This window comes from Periplaneta americana, chromosome 9, assembly GCF_040183065.1.
Source record: "Periplaneta americana isolate PAMFEO1 chromosome 9, P.americana_PAMFEO1_priV1, whole genome shotgun sequence".
In the NCBI taxonomy this organism is placed as follows: domain Eukaryota; kingdom Metazoa; phylum Arthropoda; class Insecta; order Blattodea; family Blattidae; genus Periplaneta; species Periplaneta americana.
The window spans coordinates 19,563,470-19,578,748 of NC_091125.1; the positions used below are offsets into that span (position 1 = coordinate 19,563,470).

A 15,279-nucleotide genomic window follows, 5' to 3' on the forward strand; every position below is an offset into this window, starting at 1 on the left:
ATCCGGCGTGGCTTAGTGGATAAAGCATCAGCACGTAGAGCTGAAAACCCGGGTTCAAATCCCGGCGCCAGAGAGAATTTTTCTCCGTTCCATCTCTCTTTCATCATGTGATGACGCAGAATATCTGCATGGAAATATCATATGTACTTCGGTACATCAAAATATATATTAGTAGATCTGACCAACACAGAAGCATCGACATTAAAGATAAGTTTTTGATTTTTTGTATAATCAAAGGAATGCAGGACTACCGGTACCAACAAAACTGGAAAGATACTTTACAGCACATATAAAGACAGAGTCTCAAAATTAGAATATCATTATCTTCCACGAGGACATCAAGAACAATAATGTTCAAAGTAATGATGATTTGTCCATAGGAACAAACTATAGTTAATCCTAAATAATTCATCATCTTTGATGTCATCATTACCATAATCAATATCATTAAACTCCTCAAATAAGCATTGGTGGTAAGAGTAGGAACACAATCCAAACTTATCACTGGTTTTGTATTTCTAATCCATACAAGAATACTGAAGAATCCAACATTCTGGCCAGCTTTCAAACAACAGAATACAAGAAAATGTGGAAAAAGTGCGACAAAATTCATTCTTGAGGATCACTGGTGGAGTATTCATAACATTAGTACCACAAAAACTCGACAAGATATATTGCAGCCAAATTTGTCTTCTATTTGTTGACTCATAACTAAGGCACTAAAAACTTACTTTTAGGCACCTACAAAAGCACTTACTTACTTACAAATGGCTTTTAAGGAACCCGAAGGTTCATTGCCGCCCTCACATAAGCCCGCCATCGGTCCCTATCCTGTGCAAGATTAAGCCAGCCTCTATCATCATACCCCACCTCCCTCAAATCCATTTTAATATTATCCTCCCATCTACGTCTCGGCCTCCCTAAAGGTCTTTTTCCCTCCGGTCTCCCAACTAACACTCTATATGCATTTCTGGATTCGCCCATACGTGCTACATGCCCTGCCCATCTCAAACGTCTGGATTTAATGCTCCTAATTATGTCAGGTGAAGAATACAATGCGTGCAGTTCTGTGTTGTGTAACTTTCTCCATTCTCCTGTAACTTCATCCCGCTTAGCCCCAAATATTTTCCTAAGCACCTTATTCTCAAACACCCTTAACCTATGTTCCTCTCTCAGAGTGAGAGTCCAAGTTTCACAGCCATATAGAAGAACCGGTAATATAACTGTTTTATAAATTCTAACTTTCAGATTTTTGGACAGCAGACTGGATGATAAGAGCTTCTCAACCGAATAATAACACGCATTTCCCATATTTATTCTGCGTTTAATTTCCTCCCGAGTGTCATTTATATTTGTTACTGTTGCTCCAAGATATTTGAATTTTTCCACCTCTTCGAAGGATAAATCTCCAATATTTATATTTCCATTTCGTACAATATTCCCGTCACGAGACATAATCATATACTTTGTCTTTTCGGGATTTACTTCCAAACCGATCGCTTTACTTGCTTCAAGTAAAATTTCCGTGTTTTCCCTAACCGTTTGTGTATTTTCTCCTAACATATTCACGTCATCTGCATAGACAAGAAGCTGATGTAAACCGTTCAATTCCAAACCCTGCCTGTTATCCTGAACTTTCCTAATGGCATATTCTAAAGCGAAGTTAAAAAGTAAAGGTGATAGTGCATCTCCCTGCTTTAGCCCGCAGTGAATTGGAAAAGGATCAGATAGAAACTGACCTATACGGACTCTGCTATATGTTTCACTGAGACACATTTTAATTAATCGAACTAGTTTCTTGGGAATACCAAATTCAATAAGAATATCATATAATACTTCCCTCTTAACCGAGTCATAAGCCTTTTTGAAATCTATGAATAACTGATGTACTGCACCCTTATACTCCCATTTTTTCTCCATTATCTGCCGAATACAAAAAATCTGATCAATAGTCGATCTATTACGCCGAAAACCGCACTGATGATCCCCAATAATTTCATCTACGTACGGAGTTAATCTCCTCAAAAGAATATTGGACAAAATTTTGTACGACGTCAACAAAAGTGATATTCCTCGAAAGTTACCACAGTTGGTTTTGTCCCTTAGAGAAACACGTATGATGATTGATGAAACACAAAAAACAATACAACATAATTACATAAGGAAACTAAATAGAATCATAGTTGTGGTGAGTAAAGATTGGGTTATTTTACGACGCTGTATCAACATCTAGGTTATTTAGCATCTGAATGATATGAAGGTGATAATGCTGGTGAAATGAGTCTGGGATCCAGCACCGAAAGTTACCCAGCATGTGCTCGTATTGGGTTGAGAGAAAATCTCGGAAAAAACCTCAACCAGGTAACTTGCCCCGACCGGGATTCGAACCCGGGCCACCTGGTTTCGCAGCCAGACGCGCTGACCGTTACTCCACAGGTGTGGACGTGAGTAAAGACAGAAAATATATCTAACACACTATTTACGAAATAATGACAAAAATAAGTGTCCTATTTTTCTTTTTCTTCTTGCTAAAGCAATGTTCAATGAACTCCATAGCTGTCATTACAAAAAAAACCACTAATACTTTCTCAAGATTGGAACACTCAAATTTGTGGCGCTTGTTTGATAAGATAAGTTTGTATGCCAAAAAAGACCTCAAAACATCAACTAAGGCCAATGGGACATTCTTAAAGAATCACATTCTAACTACAATAAATTCCTTTGGAAGCTCACCACCACTTCCACTTAGTACATTATAAATTGAATGGATAGTTGTAATGTCAAGGTTTCGTGACAGAACACTTAAATTTCTCGTGTATTTGAGAAGTATGACTAGCAGAAGTTCTTCTAATTGCTTTTTTTGCACCCAATACCAGTGACATTGATTCACACAAAGACAGACTCCTGGCTTCTAATTGTTGAATAGTGTCAGCTAAAAATGTGAAATTTGCATCGTTATATGCTGCATCTACCTTTGGCTGCTTCTCTTTTAGCACTAATTGTGCTTCCTAGATACATTGCGCATCACTGTCTTCAAATTCATTATTTCTCCTATCTTCCCAAAGTTCTTTGCATGATATGCCACTACTTTCAACCATGTCCCTCACTTCGTTACTACAGGTTCTGGGGGTAAGGGAGTGTTTGGCAACTTTTCTTTAAATGCACCAATTCTAGAAGGTGATATCAAAAAAACTTTTTTGACACGTGAAACTAACTTATTTACTCTTACTTCTTCTGCAATTCGATCTGGCTATACCATGAGCAAGAGAAATTAGGTGTGTAAGATTAGTTCTCTTAATCTATCACAAAATATTTCAATATCCAGTAATTTCATCACTATACAATTTTGTTATTCTAGATTTAATTTCTAATTCAGTAAATACTTACTTACTTACAATTGGTTTTTAAAGAACTCGGAGGTTCTTCGCCACCCTCACATAAGCCCGCCATTGGTCCCTATCCTGTTCAAGATTAATCCACTCTCTATCTTCATATCCCACCTCCCTCAAATCCATTTTAATATTATACTCCCATCTACATCTCGACCTCCCCAAAGGTCTTTCTTCCTCTGGCCTCCCAACTAACATTCTATAAGCATTTCTGGATTCACCCATACATGCCACATGCTCTGCCCATCTCAAACGTCTAGATTTAATGTTCCTAATTATGTCTGGTGAAGAATACAAAGCGTGCAGTTCTGTGTCGTGTAACTTTCTCCATTCTCCTGTAACTTGATCCTCCTTAGCCTCAAATATTTTTCTAAGAACCTTATTCTCAAACACTCTTAATCTCTTATGCAAATCTGGCTTTCAGGTAGTAGCTCCCTGTAAAGCAGGTTTGAATAATTTCAAAATTAAGTCACACATATTTGTGTGCACTCATAGTTGAGTTCTGGCGTCCTGTCAGCTCATTTGAGTTGTGTGGATACAAAGGAAAAATTATGACGGTGTCGTGTATAGTTCCTGGGGTAGCTCAGTCGGTAGAGCAGCGGTGACCAAACTGGGTATCATGATTACATCGTGTAATCAAACACATTCATATTAGTAAGGGGAGTTTCCTGTACATTGCTCTCTATCTCGCTCACGTACTGAAGGTAAGCATTGTCGATGCCATGTCGCTCTGCAATCCCTCTGTCTTTATGAGCAGGAACACAAGGTTTTGTACAGAATGGGAAGAGGAATTTATTCGCTGTTCTGTCGGAGAAAATATAATACGTTGCTTTGCTCAATGGTTCAATTAGTAGTAGTATATAAAAACGACATTACACTGAATACACAGGCATAACCATTATTATTATTATTATTATTATTATTATTATTATTATTTATCAGCAAGTGTTACCATAATTTTTATATACGTGCCTCAATATATATGCCTATATCTTCCCTTGAATGATAAAATGATTACTATACCATATCTCCATTTTAATTTTCTTTTTAATCTTCTAACTAATTATTGATTTAATAATCTTGCTCAGGATAGAGACCAATGGCGGGCTTATGTGAGGGCGGCAATGAACCTCCGGGTTCCTTAAAAGCCAGTAAGTAAGTAAGTATTGATTTAATAATAATAATAATAATAATAATAATAATAATAATAATAATAATAATAATAATAGTAATAATATAGAGAAACTGATTGAATATTACATGCTAGTGTAGTAATGAAATGAGCTATTAAACTCCAAGAACTGAAATCAGCCTTCAATCATCGTCATGAAGAGAAAGATGACATAAATAAATGTAAGGAAGCCAGCTATCTAGTGACGAGCGAAATAGCTCGTTCTCTTCAGCCTTCCAATGAAGGAGAGTTTTATAAAAGCGTAATGATCAAGGTGGCTGAAATAATTTGTCCAATGAAAGTTGTTAATTAATTTTGAAAAAAACTGCGCATTTCTCGACTAAAATCCAGAAGAGAATTCAGGAAATTCCTGATTGTGTTCATGAGGAATATTTTTAAAAAGCAAGAAAATTTGTATATATTTTTAATTGGATCTTGATGACAGTAATGACATTACTAATACAACAAAGCTTGCAATTTTTATTTGTGGGGTTGATGAAGAACTCAATGTTAGTGCACGAACCATCACTGGTTGTAGTTTTCATGCCATGTACCTCTCCTCTGTGTTCTTACTTCTTAGACTGTATCTCGCATGTAATCACTGCCGTTCGAGTTTTGGTCACTGCTGCGGTAGAGCGTTCGCGCACTAAGCAAAGGGTCCTGGGATCAATACCCGGCCCCAGAACAATTTTTCCTTGAAATTATTCACTCTTAACCTCTGTTTCTCTCTCAAAGTGGGAGTTCAAGTTTCACAATCATACAGAACAACCGGTAATATAAGTGTTTTATAAATTCTAACTTTCAGATTTTTTGATAGCAGACTAGGCGACAAAAGCTTGTCAACCAAATAATAACAGGCATTTCCCATATTTATTCTGCATTTCGTACAATATTCTGGTTATAAGACATAATCAATAAATACTAAAAAAAAAAATTTTTTTTTCTCTGTTCTTAACTTCTATAATAAATTTGTCTAACTTTCGTTAATCAGGTAATATTTTAGTACTTTGATTTTTATTGTAATTGTAAATTTAATACTAATTGTAATTTTATTCTTCATAGTGTAGTTGTAATCCCCTGGTAGAGGGGCAAAGAAGGCCTGACGGCTTATCTCTACCAGGTTAAATAAATAAATACTAATACTAAATAAAATGGCTTCAAAAGTCGGCCTGCTGAAATCATGAAAGTTGCTGCATCTGTTAAAATTAAAAGTACTCATTGGTCTTCAACGCCATTCAGATAAATAATAATTTCAGTCCTGAATTAACAAAATATACAATACTTTCGGAATTTGTTCTCTCAATAAAATTTCTTTCGAACACAAGAGATGAGTCTCTCCTGATTCATTTTCACTCATACCAACACACTGGTGATAAAGAATATGCTGAACCTCAGCCACTTTAATCAGTTTAACAATAAAATTCTTTGAGACACATTGCGTTACGATTATGAGTGATGTGCCACCATCACCATTTAGTGTCTTAGTCTTAACTAAATCAAACTTATACATATACAAACATTAGTTGAAAATGCTTCCAAGACCAAGATATGAATGTCTACATAACTAATAATAAACATGAAATAACACGAACAAAATAGGACAAATACGTCATTTGGAAAAAAGAAAAGAATGGAACATATTCTACTAGCCCTGAAAAAGGGACGATCCCGTTTTTACAGGTCATCCTAATTATGCGACTGTGAAAAAAAATTCATTTCTTGAGAGATTTATGATGGGGAGACAAAAATTTTCGTATTATATAACAAAAAGATTTTACTAAAAAGAATGCAATTAAAATATGTATGTATGTATGTATGTATGTATGTATGTATGTATGTATGTATGTATGTATGTATGTATGTATGTATGTATGTATGTATGTATGTATGTATGTATGTGTGTGTATGTATGTATGTATGTATGTATATGTGTGTGTATGTGTGTATGTATGTATGTATGTATGTATGTATGTATGTATGTATGTATGTATGTATGTATGTATGTATGTATGTATGTATGCATGTAACCAATGCCTACCCACTTCACTTTACGTGATTCGGGTTTCAATTAAAATATTAACATACCATAATGGTTTCTTTTGCTCTCATAAAAGATCTGTTAATACATTACTGTTTATGGTCATCGTAAGATGCATTTTCAAATAGCAAAATAATGCGAATTTTTAAGATAAAAATAACTTTACCTCATTTTACGAAAAAAACATCAATGTTGCTTTACATGTATTTATTTTTTTAGTAAATCCATTTATGATTTAATTAGCAGGACAAATGAGATAAATAATAAAATGTGAAGCGACTTTCATTCACCAAAATTGAAACTACACTAATTCAACCTGTCACACTTGCTACTGACTGCTCTGACCACAGTACACTGTGACAGGCGCATCATAAATTCTACTGGGTGGGGTGGGGGGGGGGTACAGAGTAGTATTCATAGTAAAATGTAGTGGTAATGTCAGTGCAGTGGAAAGAGCACAATAGTATTTATAGTGAAGCTTTGGTAGTATACAAGATGCTGTATTCCATTAATGCTGTCACATTTTTGATGTTGTGTTTACATATACTGGGTGTTCATTTCAAAGTGTGACATGACGTCACTGTTGTTGGGTCACCGATTTGAAGCGAGTTTCAGCTTATATGTCAGAGAAGTTGCCTATTATTTAAGGCGTTTTTCAATCTGAACTTGAGAACGTGTACGGTATAACTTGAACGTCTCAGCAACAGATGGCGGTCTGTACGATCTGTGTGCTACCATAACCTCTTTCGAATGTGTTTCGCGCCGGCAAGTCGTACGCAGGGTATTTGTTATCATCGGTTGCGTACAGTAACATTCCACAACACAAATCAAATGCTCCATGTCCATGTTGACCGTCGAAGTTAATGTCAACAAATACATAAGTAATCGTCTTAACCCTCTCCCCGTATCCCGACAGTACGTATTTCCAAACAGTTCACATTCCTGCCACTACTGGCGTTACCGTATGTATCGGTACGTACTCTTCAGAAGGAACGCCGTACTTGCTAGGCAACTTCTCTGCCTCATAGGTTATACACCTCTGCGGAAGTGTAGGAAGATTGAATTCTTTAGACTCATCGGCTAGCCACATGACGGCATACAGCGAGCCATGACACACTTTGAACTGAACACCCAGTAGTACTTCTTCTCCCTCCCACTCCTAAGCCAGTAAGTATATATAAAAGACACAGAGACAGTCATTCCTACTAGCAGTGGCATGCAGCTGCACCTCTGAAATGTTGACATAAATCACAAATGAGTTCTACGATGCAGTTGCTACTCTAGCATGAACACCATTGAAAACCGAAATACACAATACAGACGAGTCAAGCCGCAAGTGATGCAGTAGGTTTTGGTTATGATATTATCAGTGCTGTCATGGAAGCCATACGGAGCATATGGTGTATGACCACCTGCTTTTTATTGAGAGGCCGTATAGGCAAGAGAAAAATCGAATCCATACGCTTCTTTTACAAATTGTATTGTATTATTTTTAATTCAGACAAACATTTATTCCATTGAAACATTGTCGTTGTTGTTGTTGTTGTTGTTGTTGTCTAGTGCCTTGCATCTGGCAATGAGGCCATGAGCAGTCGTGCTTTCCAATACTTTTGAACTGTAGTTTCTTCTGATCTTAATGCTTCACAGGTCTTCAAGTGATCTTCATTCATTTCTGCTGGATCGTTACACAGGACACATATTGGTGAAGCTGAGATACCTATTCTGTAGAGATGACTTGCTAGACAGTCATGATTTGTCAATAGTCTGAAGGCTGCAACTGCTGTTTTCCTTGGTCTCTGAGGGATTATATCTGGGTTGGAAAGTAGTGTAATCCATTTTTTGTCTTTAGCATTTGATTCTATTTCTTGTAGGTATGAAGAGAAAATTTTGTAGTGATCAAGCGTTTTATTGAGGAATATGAGAAATTAAATTTAGACATTTGTTTTATTGTTGTGCCTTTCTTTGCAAGTGTGTCTGCCACAGTGTGCTGGAATCCATTGGAGATGGACAATCTTATTAACTTTTTGGAGTTGTGTTAACATTTTGTAGCATTCTCTTATTTTTGTTGACTTCTGTGTAGTATTTGAACATATTCCCTGAATTACAGCTTTAGAATCTAAAAGAATTACTGTCTTGTTATATTTATTTAAGGGAAGATTTAATAATTGTCGGAGAGCAATGTGTATAGCTTCTATTTCGCCATCATAATTTGTTGTGTCTCTGCCAACAGAATGATAAAAGGAAAAATATGTACATGTAACTCCAGCTCCAGTAAGGTTTTCTGTGGTGGATCCATCGGTATATATGTGTAGCCATTCTTCTGTAGGGTATCTAATATTGATCGTTTCCAGTGCTAGAAGTTTTTGTATTTCTTTTGGTGTGTCTGATTTACTTATTTCCTCTGTTAATTCCAAACTGAAGGTAGGTTGTAATAATTCCAATGGATTTTCTCTTATGAGTAAATTTTCTCTGGTGTTAGGAATGTTCAATATCGATTTAATCTTTGTTGCCTTTTCTAGGAAACTACTGAGTTTTAAGGATTGAAGAAGGAAGGTTCTTTTCTGTCCATTGAAATATTGTACTTGGCTGAAATTGCCCATTGACAATCGAATATCAATTTAAACCTCGACATTGGCAGCATTGCCAAGTTAGGTTGCATTTGTTCATGCATTTTTTCACTTCCGCTTCTCAGTCAGTGTTGCCAATCTAGTAACACTGTAGCCAAATGTGGCGAATTTTGATTTTAGCAACAAATTTTTCGTAACTTTTCTGTTGGTTAAATGAGATTTAGCGACTTTTTCAGCACTCTCCAGCGAGAAAAGAAAAATTTCATTATTGAAAATTTGTATTCTAGCGACTTTTTGAATGATGTATGGCAACTTCCTGTATACTTGAGTTGGCAACACTGTTCCAGTAAACTATTTTCTTTCGGAGGTTCGTGTTTCAAATAGTAACATGTGTTCCTTTGCTGTGATTTTAATTTTAATGAATAAACATAATTGTGTTTATTAACATGAAACAAAGTTGTGGCAGAGATATCCACATATCACATAAGTTGTGGTACAAAATTAGCTGTACTAACTGATGACACGATAATTAGCAAGAAAACAGTTTTAGTAGTGTACTTGCATGTATTATCAAAGATGATCCAGAATTTGTGTTTTTCGATTTTATGCAACTTGAAGAACAAATTTCTTCAAGTATTTGTAATGCATTATTGAACTGTTAGAAGTGATACGAATTTGCAGAAGATTATTTTAAAAAACATTGGATATCTTTTGTGATGGAGCAAGTGTAATTTTAGGCAAAAAACAGGAGTAGGACATAGATTAAAAAGTATCCCAAACTTTTTCTTTGGCATTGGCACAGATTAGAACTTGGAATAGGTGATGTTATTGATAAAATAATGGCAGTAAATTCACTTCATATTTCTGTTGGATAAGACCTACTCTTATTTTAGTCAATCTCCAAAGAATCAACAGGAATTGAAGCTTGTGGCAGAGGAATTAGAAACACAACTTCTGAAAAAATAGGAAAGATTTTATATGTTCATTGGGTAGCTAGCAGCTGTCGAACAATCAGAGCTGTTTGGAAATCATAAACTGCACTCCATACCTATTTCAATTCTGGATTATCTGATTTAACACGAAATACCACTACAAGAGAGCTTATGGGAGGTTTAGCAAAGAAGCTATCAAACTCTGCCTTTATTTTAAATTTGGCACTAATGTATGATGTGCTTGAAGAAATATCACTTCTATCCCTACAACTGCAGTCAAGCAGCACTGTTATGCAGAAAGCTGAGGTTTTGTGCACAAGAACTATCCGTATTTTGGAGAGTTTCAAAGTATATCTAAGGAAGTATTACACAGAAGCTAAGAATACCCTTAGAGATGGAATCTTTAAAGGAGTTTCAGTGGGAGAAAGTGGTAGGATGAAGAAAATCAATTTGGAAGATTTCATCAGTGAATTAAGTGCTACACTGAAAAGTCGACTTTGTAAGGTGAAATATTAAATGCCAGTGAAAGTGAAACCCAACTTGTATCAGACATGAAAATTCTGTCACCAAGTCTATGGCCTGAAAATCCTTCATTTCGTTTTGGTGAACATGAAATTCGTAGTGTATGAAAGATTTGATGTTTAAGCTCAACAAGCATTACTGGGGATGAGAGAATTTATTGAAAATCCTCATAGTCTACCTGAAAGCTTGATGAATTTTCAAATTTGCTTAAAAACCTTTCCAATAGGAATGGCAGAATGTGAGAGACGCTTCTGCACCATGAATGAGATATGCACTGATCGAAGATCCTCTCTTGTTATTCCCAATATATTAATTATTATCACTTATGTTCATTTGTATAAATGGTCCACCTCTACAACGCTGGAATCCAAAGCCATGCATTAAAGAATGGTTGAAAAGTCACCGTACTGCCACAGACACACGTTCAAACATTCATCTTGATGCCTCTGTTCTACAAGAAAAGCTGTTTGGCACATTATATAATTTTAAAAAACTGTCATACTCACAGATTCTAAGGTAGCAATCTATGCACTTAACTCGCATAAAATTATGTCAATCCAAATTCAGGAATGTCAGAAAATGATACAACTACTTCACAAGTTACAGAAAAAAGTCCACTTGCAATGGATACCTGTACATGTGGAATTGCTGCTGATCTTGCAAAAATGGCTCCAAATTAATTTCAAGTAAAACTAAGAATTTACCTTTCCTATCTATTAAAAGACTAATTAAAAATAAATATAAAGACAAATATACAGAATTTATACACAAACAAGCTAAGGATAAAAAATGGAATATTTTAATCAATAAACCAGAAATCATTCCACAAACACCCCATAAAATGGTAGTAGGAAAATTTAGACTGATTATGGAACATGGTTATTTAGCAAAACATCTAAACACATTAGGTATCTATACAAATCCAAATTGTCCCCTATGCAACAAAGAAGAGGAAATGGCTGAAGAACATCTTCAAACCTGTGAAGCACTACCTGTTGGATTCATCACAGAGAGATACTGGAGGCAAGAGAGCTAATGGCTTCATTGTCAGAGCCAAGCTTTTGATAAGAACAACAAAACATAATTTAGAGCTGCTATTGTTTTCATGTATTATTTTGTATTATATATTGTTTTTATTACAATGCCAGCAAAAAAAAAAAAAAAATAAAAAAAAATAAAAAAAAACATATTAGCAAAGTTAAATTTATTCAAATATATCTCGCAGAACAATGTGATTATTTGATATGGCGAGAGTGCATGGCCAAGAAAAAATTTACCATGACAGCACTGGATATCATGTAGATTTTTTTAGATAGTGAATATTTTTTATTGGATTCCATTTAGTGTAGAACACAAGGATTTGTAATTTAATATGTTTAATTACCTACAATTTAATGAACAATGTGTAACACACATTCCATTAGTTTAAGGCCCAATATTTTGTAATTTCACGTATTTAATTATTTGAAACCTAATCAGTGCTATAAATACAGCATATATTAGTTGACAAATAAAAACACAAAACACCACTTTTTAAGTATTAAATTAACACTTTCTGGAAAAAAATGAAACAATTTTCAAACACCTCTATGCATTCTAAACAAAAATATATAACCATCAGTCTAAAGCACACTCAGTAATGTCTCATTCAAAGACCTATGTCATACGTTTATAACTCTGAAGTGCTATCTTGCAGGATATATGACAATAATTGTAACTAATATTATTCCACAATGATTACAACATTAAAAAAAAATCAATGTAAAAAAATTCTTGCTTCTCAAACATATTGTATGTTACGTGGTAACACTTAAAGAGAAATTTCTCTTGTATAAAATCTTACCTGATCACATCGCTTATATATTAAAGGTACATCATGTAAGATGAATAACCGTAACAAAACAGGTGTAAGTGAGTGAGGAATCCAATGGCAGGTATCATTCACCCAAGCATGAGCAATATAGTTCCTTTTTGCTTTCAAGGCATTGCTCTCAGTACACCAAACATGTCACTACATGGCACTGCATGATGATGATTAATGGATCAATGATACAATGTTAGTAGAGGAAATGGGAGTACCCCACAAAAACTTACTACCAAGCACAGTCTTTGTCCACAACAAATTCAACTTGGATGCATCAGGATTTGAGCCTGAGTTATCAGCATAGAAAACCAACACTGTAGCCGTTCAGCCAATAGTGCACCAAGTGAGGAAATACAATATGTCCACCATGAACCTGACACATTTCATTTGGCTGCCAAAAACCAATGAATGGAAATAAGTTGGTAACGTGCATTGCAATATGTAGAGAAACTGTGGAAATTTTGTTGGCTATTTTTAAAAGCCCGCGCGAGAGGTTGTATGTGGCGCTGCGGTAGCTTAAGTCAAGATGGCGACAGCACAGGAGTGAGCACAAGCGATCTGGTGGTATGCTGAAACAAATTCGGTGATTCAAGTGCAACGCAACTTTCGGCGCGTGTTCCAGAAGGACCCACCATCACGGAACACCATTAAGACATGGAAACAGCACTTTTTGGCAACGGGAAGTGTGGTGAAATTGCATGGTGGTGGTAATGTGCGCGTATCAGAGGAGCGTGTAGCAGCAGTGAGACAGGCGTATGAACGAAGTCCACGCAAGTCAGTTCGACAAGCAGGACGAGAACTGCAGATGCCGAAGTCCATGGTACATAAGATACTGCATCGCTCTCTTGGGTTTCATAGATACAAATTGCATTTGGTTCATGAACTGAAACCAGATGACGGTAATAAGAGGCAGGCATTTGCTATCGACATGTTACAGCACATTGATGAAGATCCAGCATTTTTAACTCGCATTGCTTTTTCTGATGAGGCCACTTTTCATTTATCGGGCAAAGTCAACACACATAATGCGCGTATTTGGGGGTCAGAAAACCCACACTGCATTGTAGAACACATTCGTGACAGCCGAAATTAAATGTGTGGTGCGGATTGATGCACAATTTGATCATCAGCCCCTTTTTCTTTGCAGAACAAACAGTTACGCGCAATACCTACCTCGACATGTTGGATCAATTTGTTGTGCCTCAGTTAATGCATTTGCAGCCAAATGTCATCTTTCAACAGGACGGCGCCCCACTACATTGGAGCCTGATCATTCGAGAATTTCTCGACACACAATTTCCCAATCGCTGGATTGGGCGTGATGGACCGACAAGATGGCCACCTCGATCACCGGATATTACCCCTCTAGACTTTTTCTTGTTGGGATATGTCAAGAACAAAGTGTATATAGGCCACAAAATTCGTGATCTTCAACAGCTACGCGGACGCATAAGAGATGCAGTCAATTCCGTTACGCCCGAGATGCTTCAGAAGACCTGGCAGGAAATTGAATTCAGGCTAGATGTTCTTCGTGCAACGAGAGGATCTCATGTTGAGGTGTACTGATTTTTTTTAATAAAACTTGGTGAGTTACTCTTGATATTGCATGCATTCTTTTCTTTTTACCCCAAGCAGTATGAATTACACAGCAATTTCAAATGTGTCAGGTTCATGGTGGACACCCTGTATTTCTCCACAATATTTTATCACATTAAAGCAAAAAAAATAAATAAATAAAAACTTCCAGGCAAGAAGTAATAAAAACAGTACTCACATGATTCATCCCCAGTCTGTGTATGACTCTCTGTCTCTTCAGTCTTGCGTGGTACATCAGGAATATTGAGCACATCTTGCTCTGAAGTCATAGTAACTCCTCCACCCCCACTACTACCACTAGAGGTCTGATGTTCCAAAGGTCTGTTTTCTGCATCTGCACTCATATTGTCTTGGCGTGCCCATTTTCCACCTGAACCTGAAGTTTAAAGGAATATGCATCCACGAATATGAATTTTCATTACAAATATGAATATTATCAGTCAAGAAGAATACTTGTAACCATATTTTACAAGGGGCGTACTATACTGACTTACACTTTCAAATTTCTCACAACTCATAGCCCGCCATTTGACTGGTCAAGACAATCAGCAGTAGCTAGTACAGTGGCCTGCCATCTGGTGGCAGCAGTGGATAGAGGGATGAATTTTGTATACAGCACAGCTCATTTTTCTAGATGCTATCATTACATGAGTGGACATCATGGAGAGAGATCATCAATGGCAGCACTGGACGACATGGTTTCTCTGAAAAGAGGGTGACCACGGCAGAGATTCAGAGGTGATTGGTGGCAGTGTGTGTGGAGAGCATGCACTGTCACAGAAAACCGTGGACAGCTGAAAAAAAGGATGCATGTCAACAGAGTAAGGGACCAGTTCTGAAGGAAAGTGATGGTAACAAATGCAATCAATGTCGCCCGAGTCAAGCAGGTCATCCTGGAGAACAGGTGCATAACGTTCTTGGAAATGAAGGTAGAAACAAAAGAAAAGAGACTATAGTGAGAAGATGGACCTATTTGCCGAGTTGTAACTAATATATTTATATGAGAAAAACAAAAAAATGTAAATCAATATAGGACGCCCTTCTGTAAGTTGTCGATTTTACTATTCAAAACACAGTATTTCTAAATAACTAAAAATCACATGTGGAAGGACAATAAAACATAATGATGCAAATGACACTTTTCTTTACATTGCTTTCACAGTACCAAAATAACTGCTATTTCATTTTAAAATGTGTGAA

At 36.3% G+C, this 15,279-nt stretch overlaps 1 protein-coding gene across 3 annotated transcripts in view; it reads right to left on the reverse strand.

Annotated features, from left to right (window-relative positions):
- Positions 1-15,279, reverse strand: part of LOC138705815 (transcription activator GAGA-like) — a 334,341-nt gene that overhangs the window by 75,444 nt on the left and 243,618 nt on the right. For all 3 annotated transcript variants that reach the window (XM_069834475.1, XM_069834476.1, XM_069834477.1), the window contains exon 6: positions 14,258-14,455. In XM_069834475.1, the coding sequence (XP_069690576.1) occupies positions 14,258-14,455 (198 nt within the window). The remainder of the gene's footprint in view (positions 1-14,257; positions 14,456-15,279) is intronic.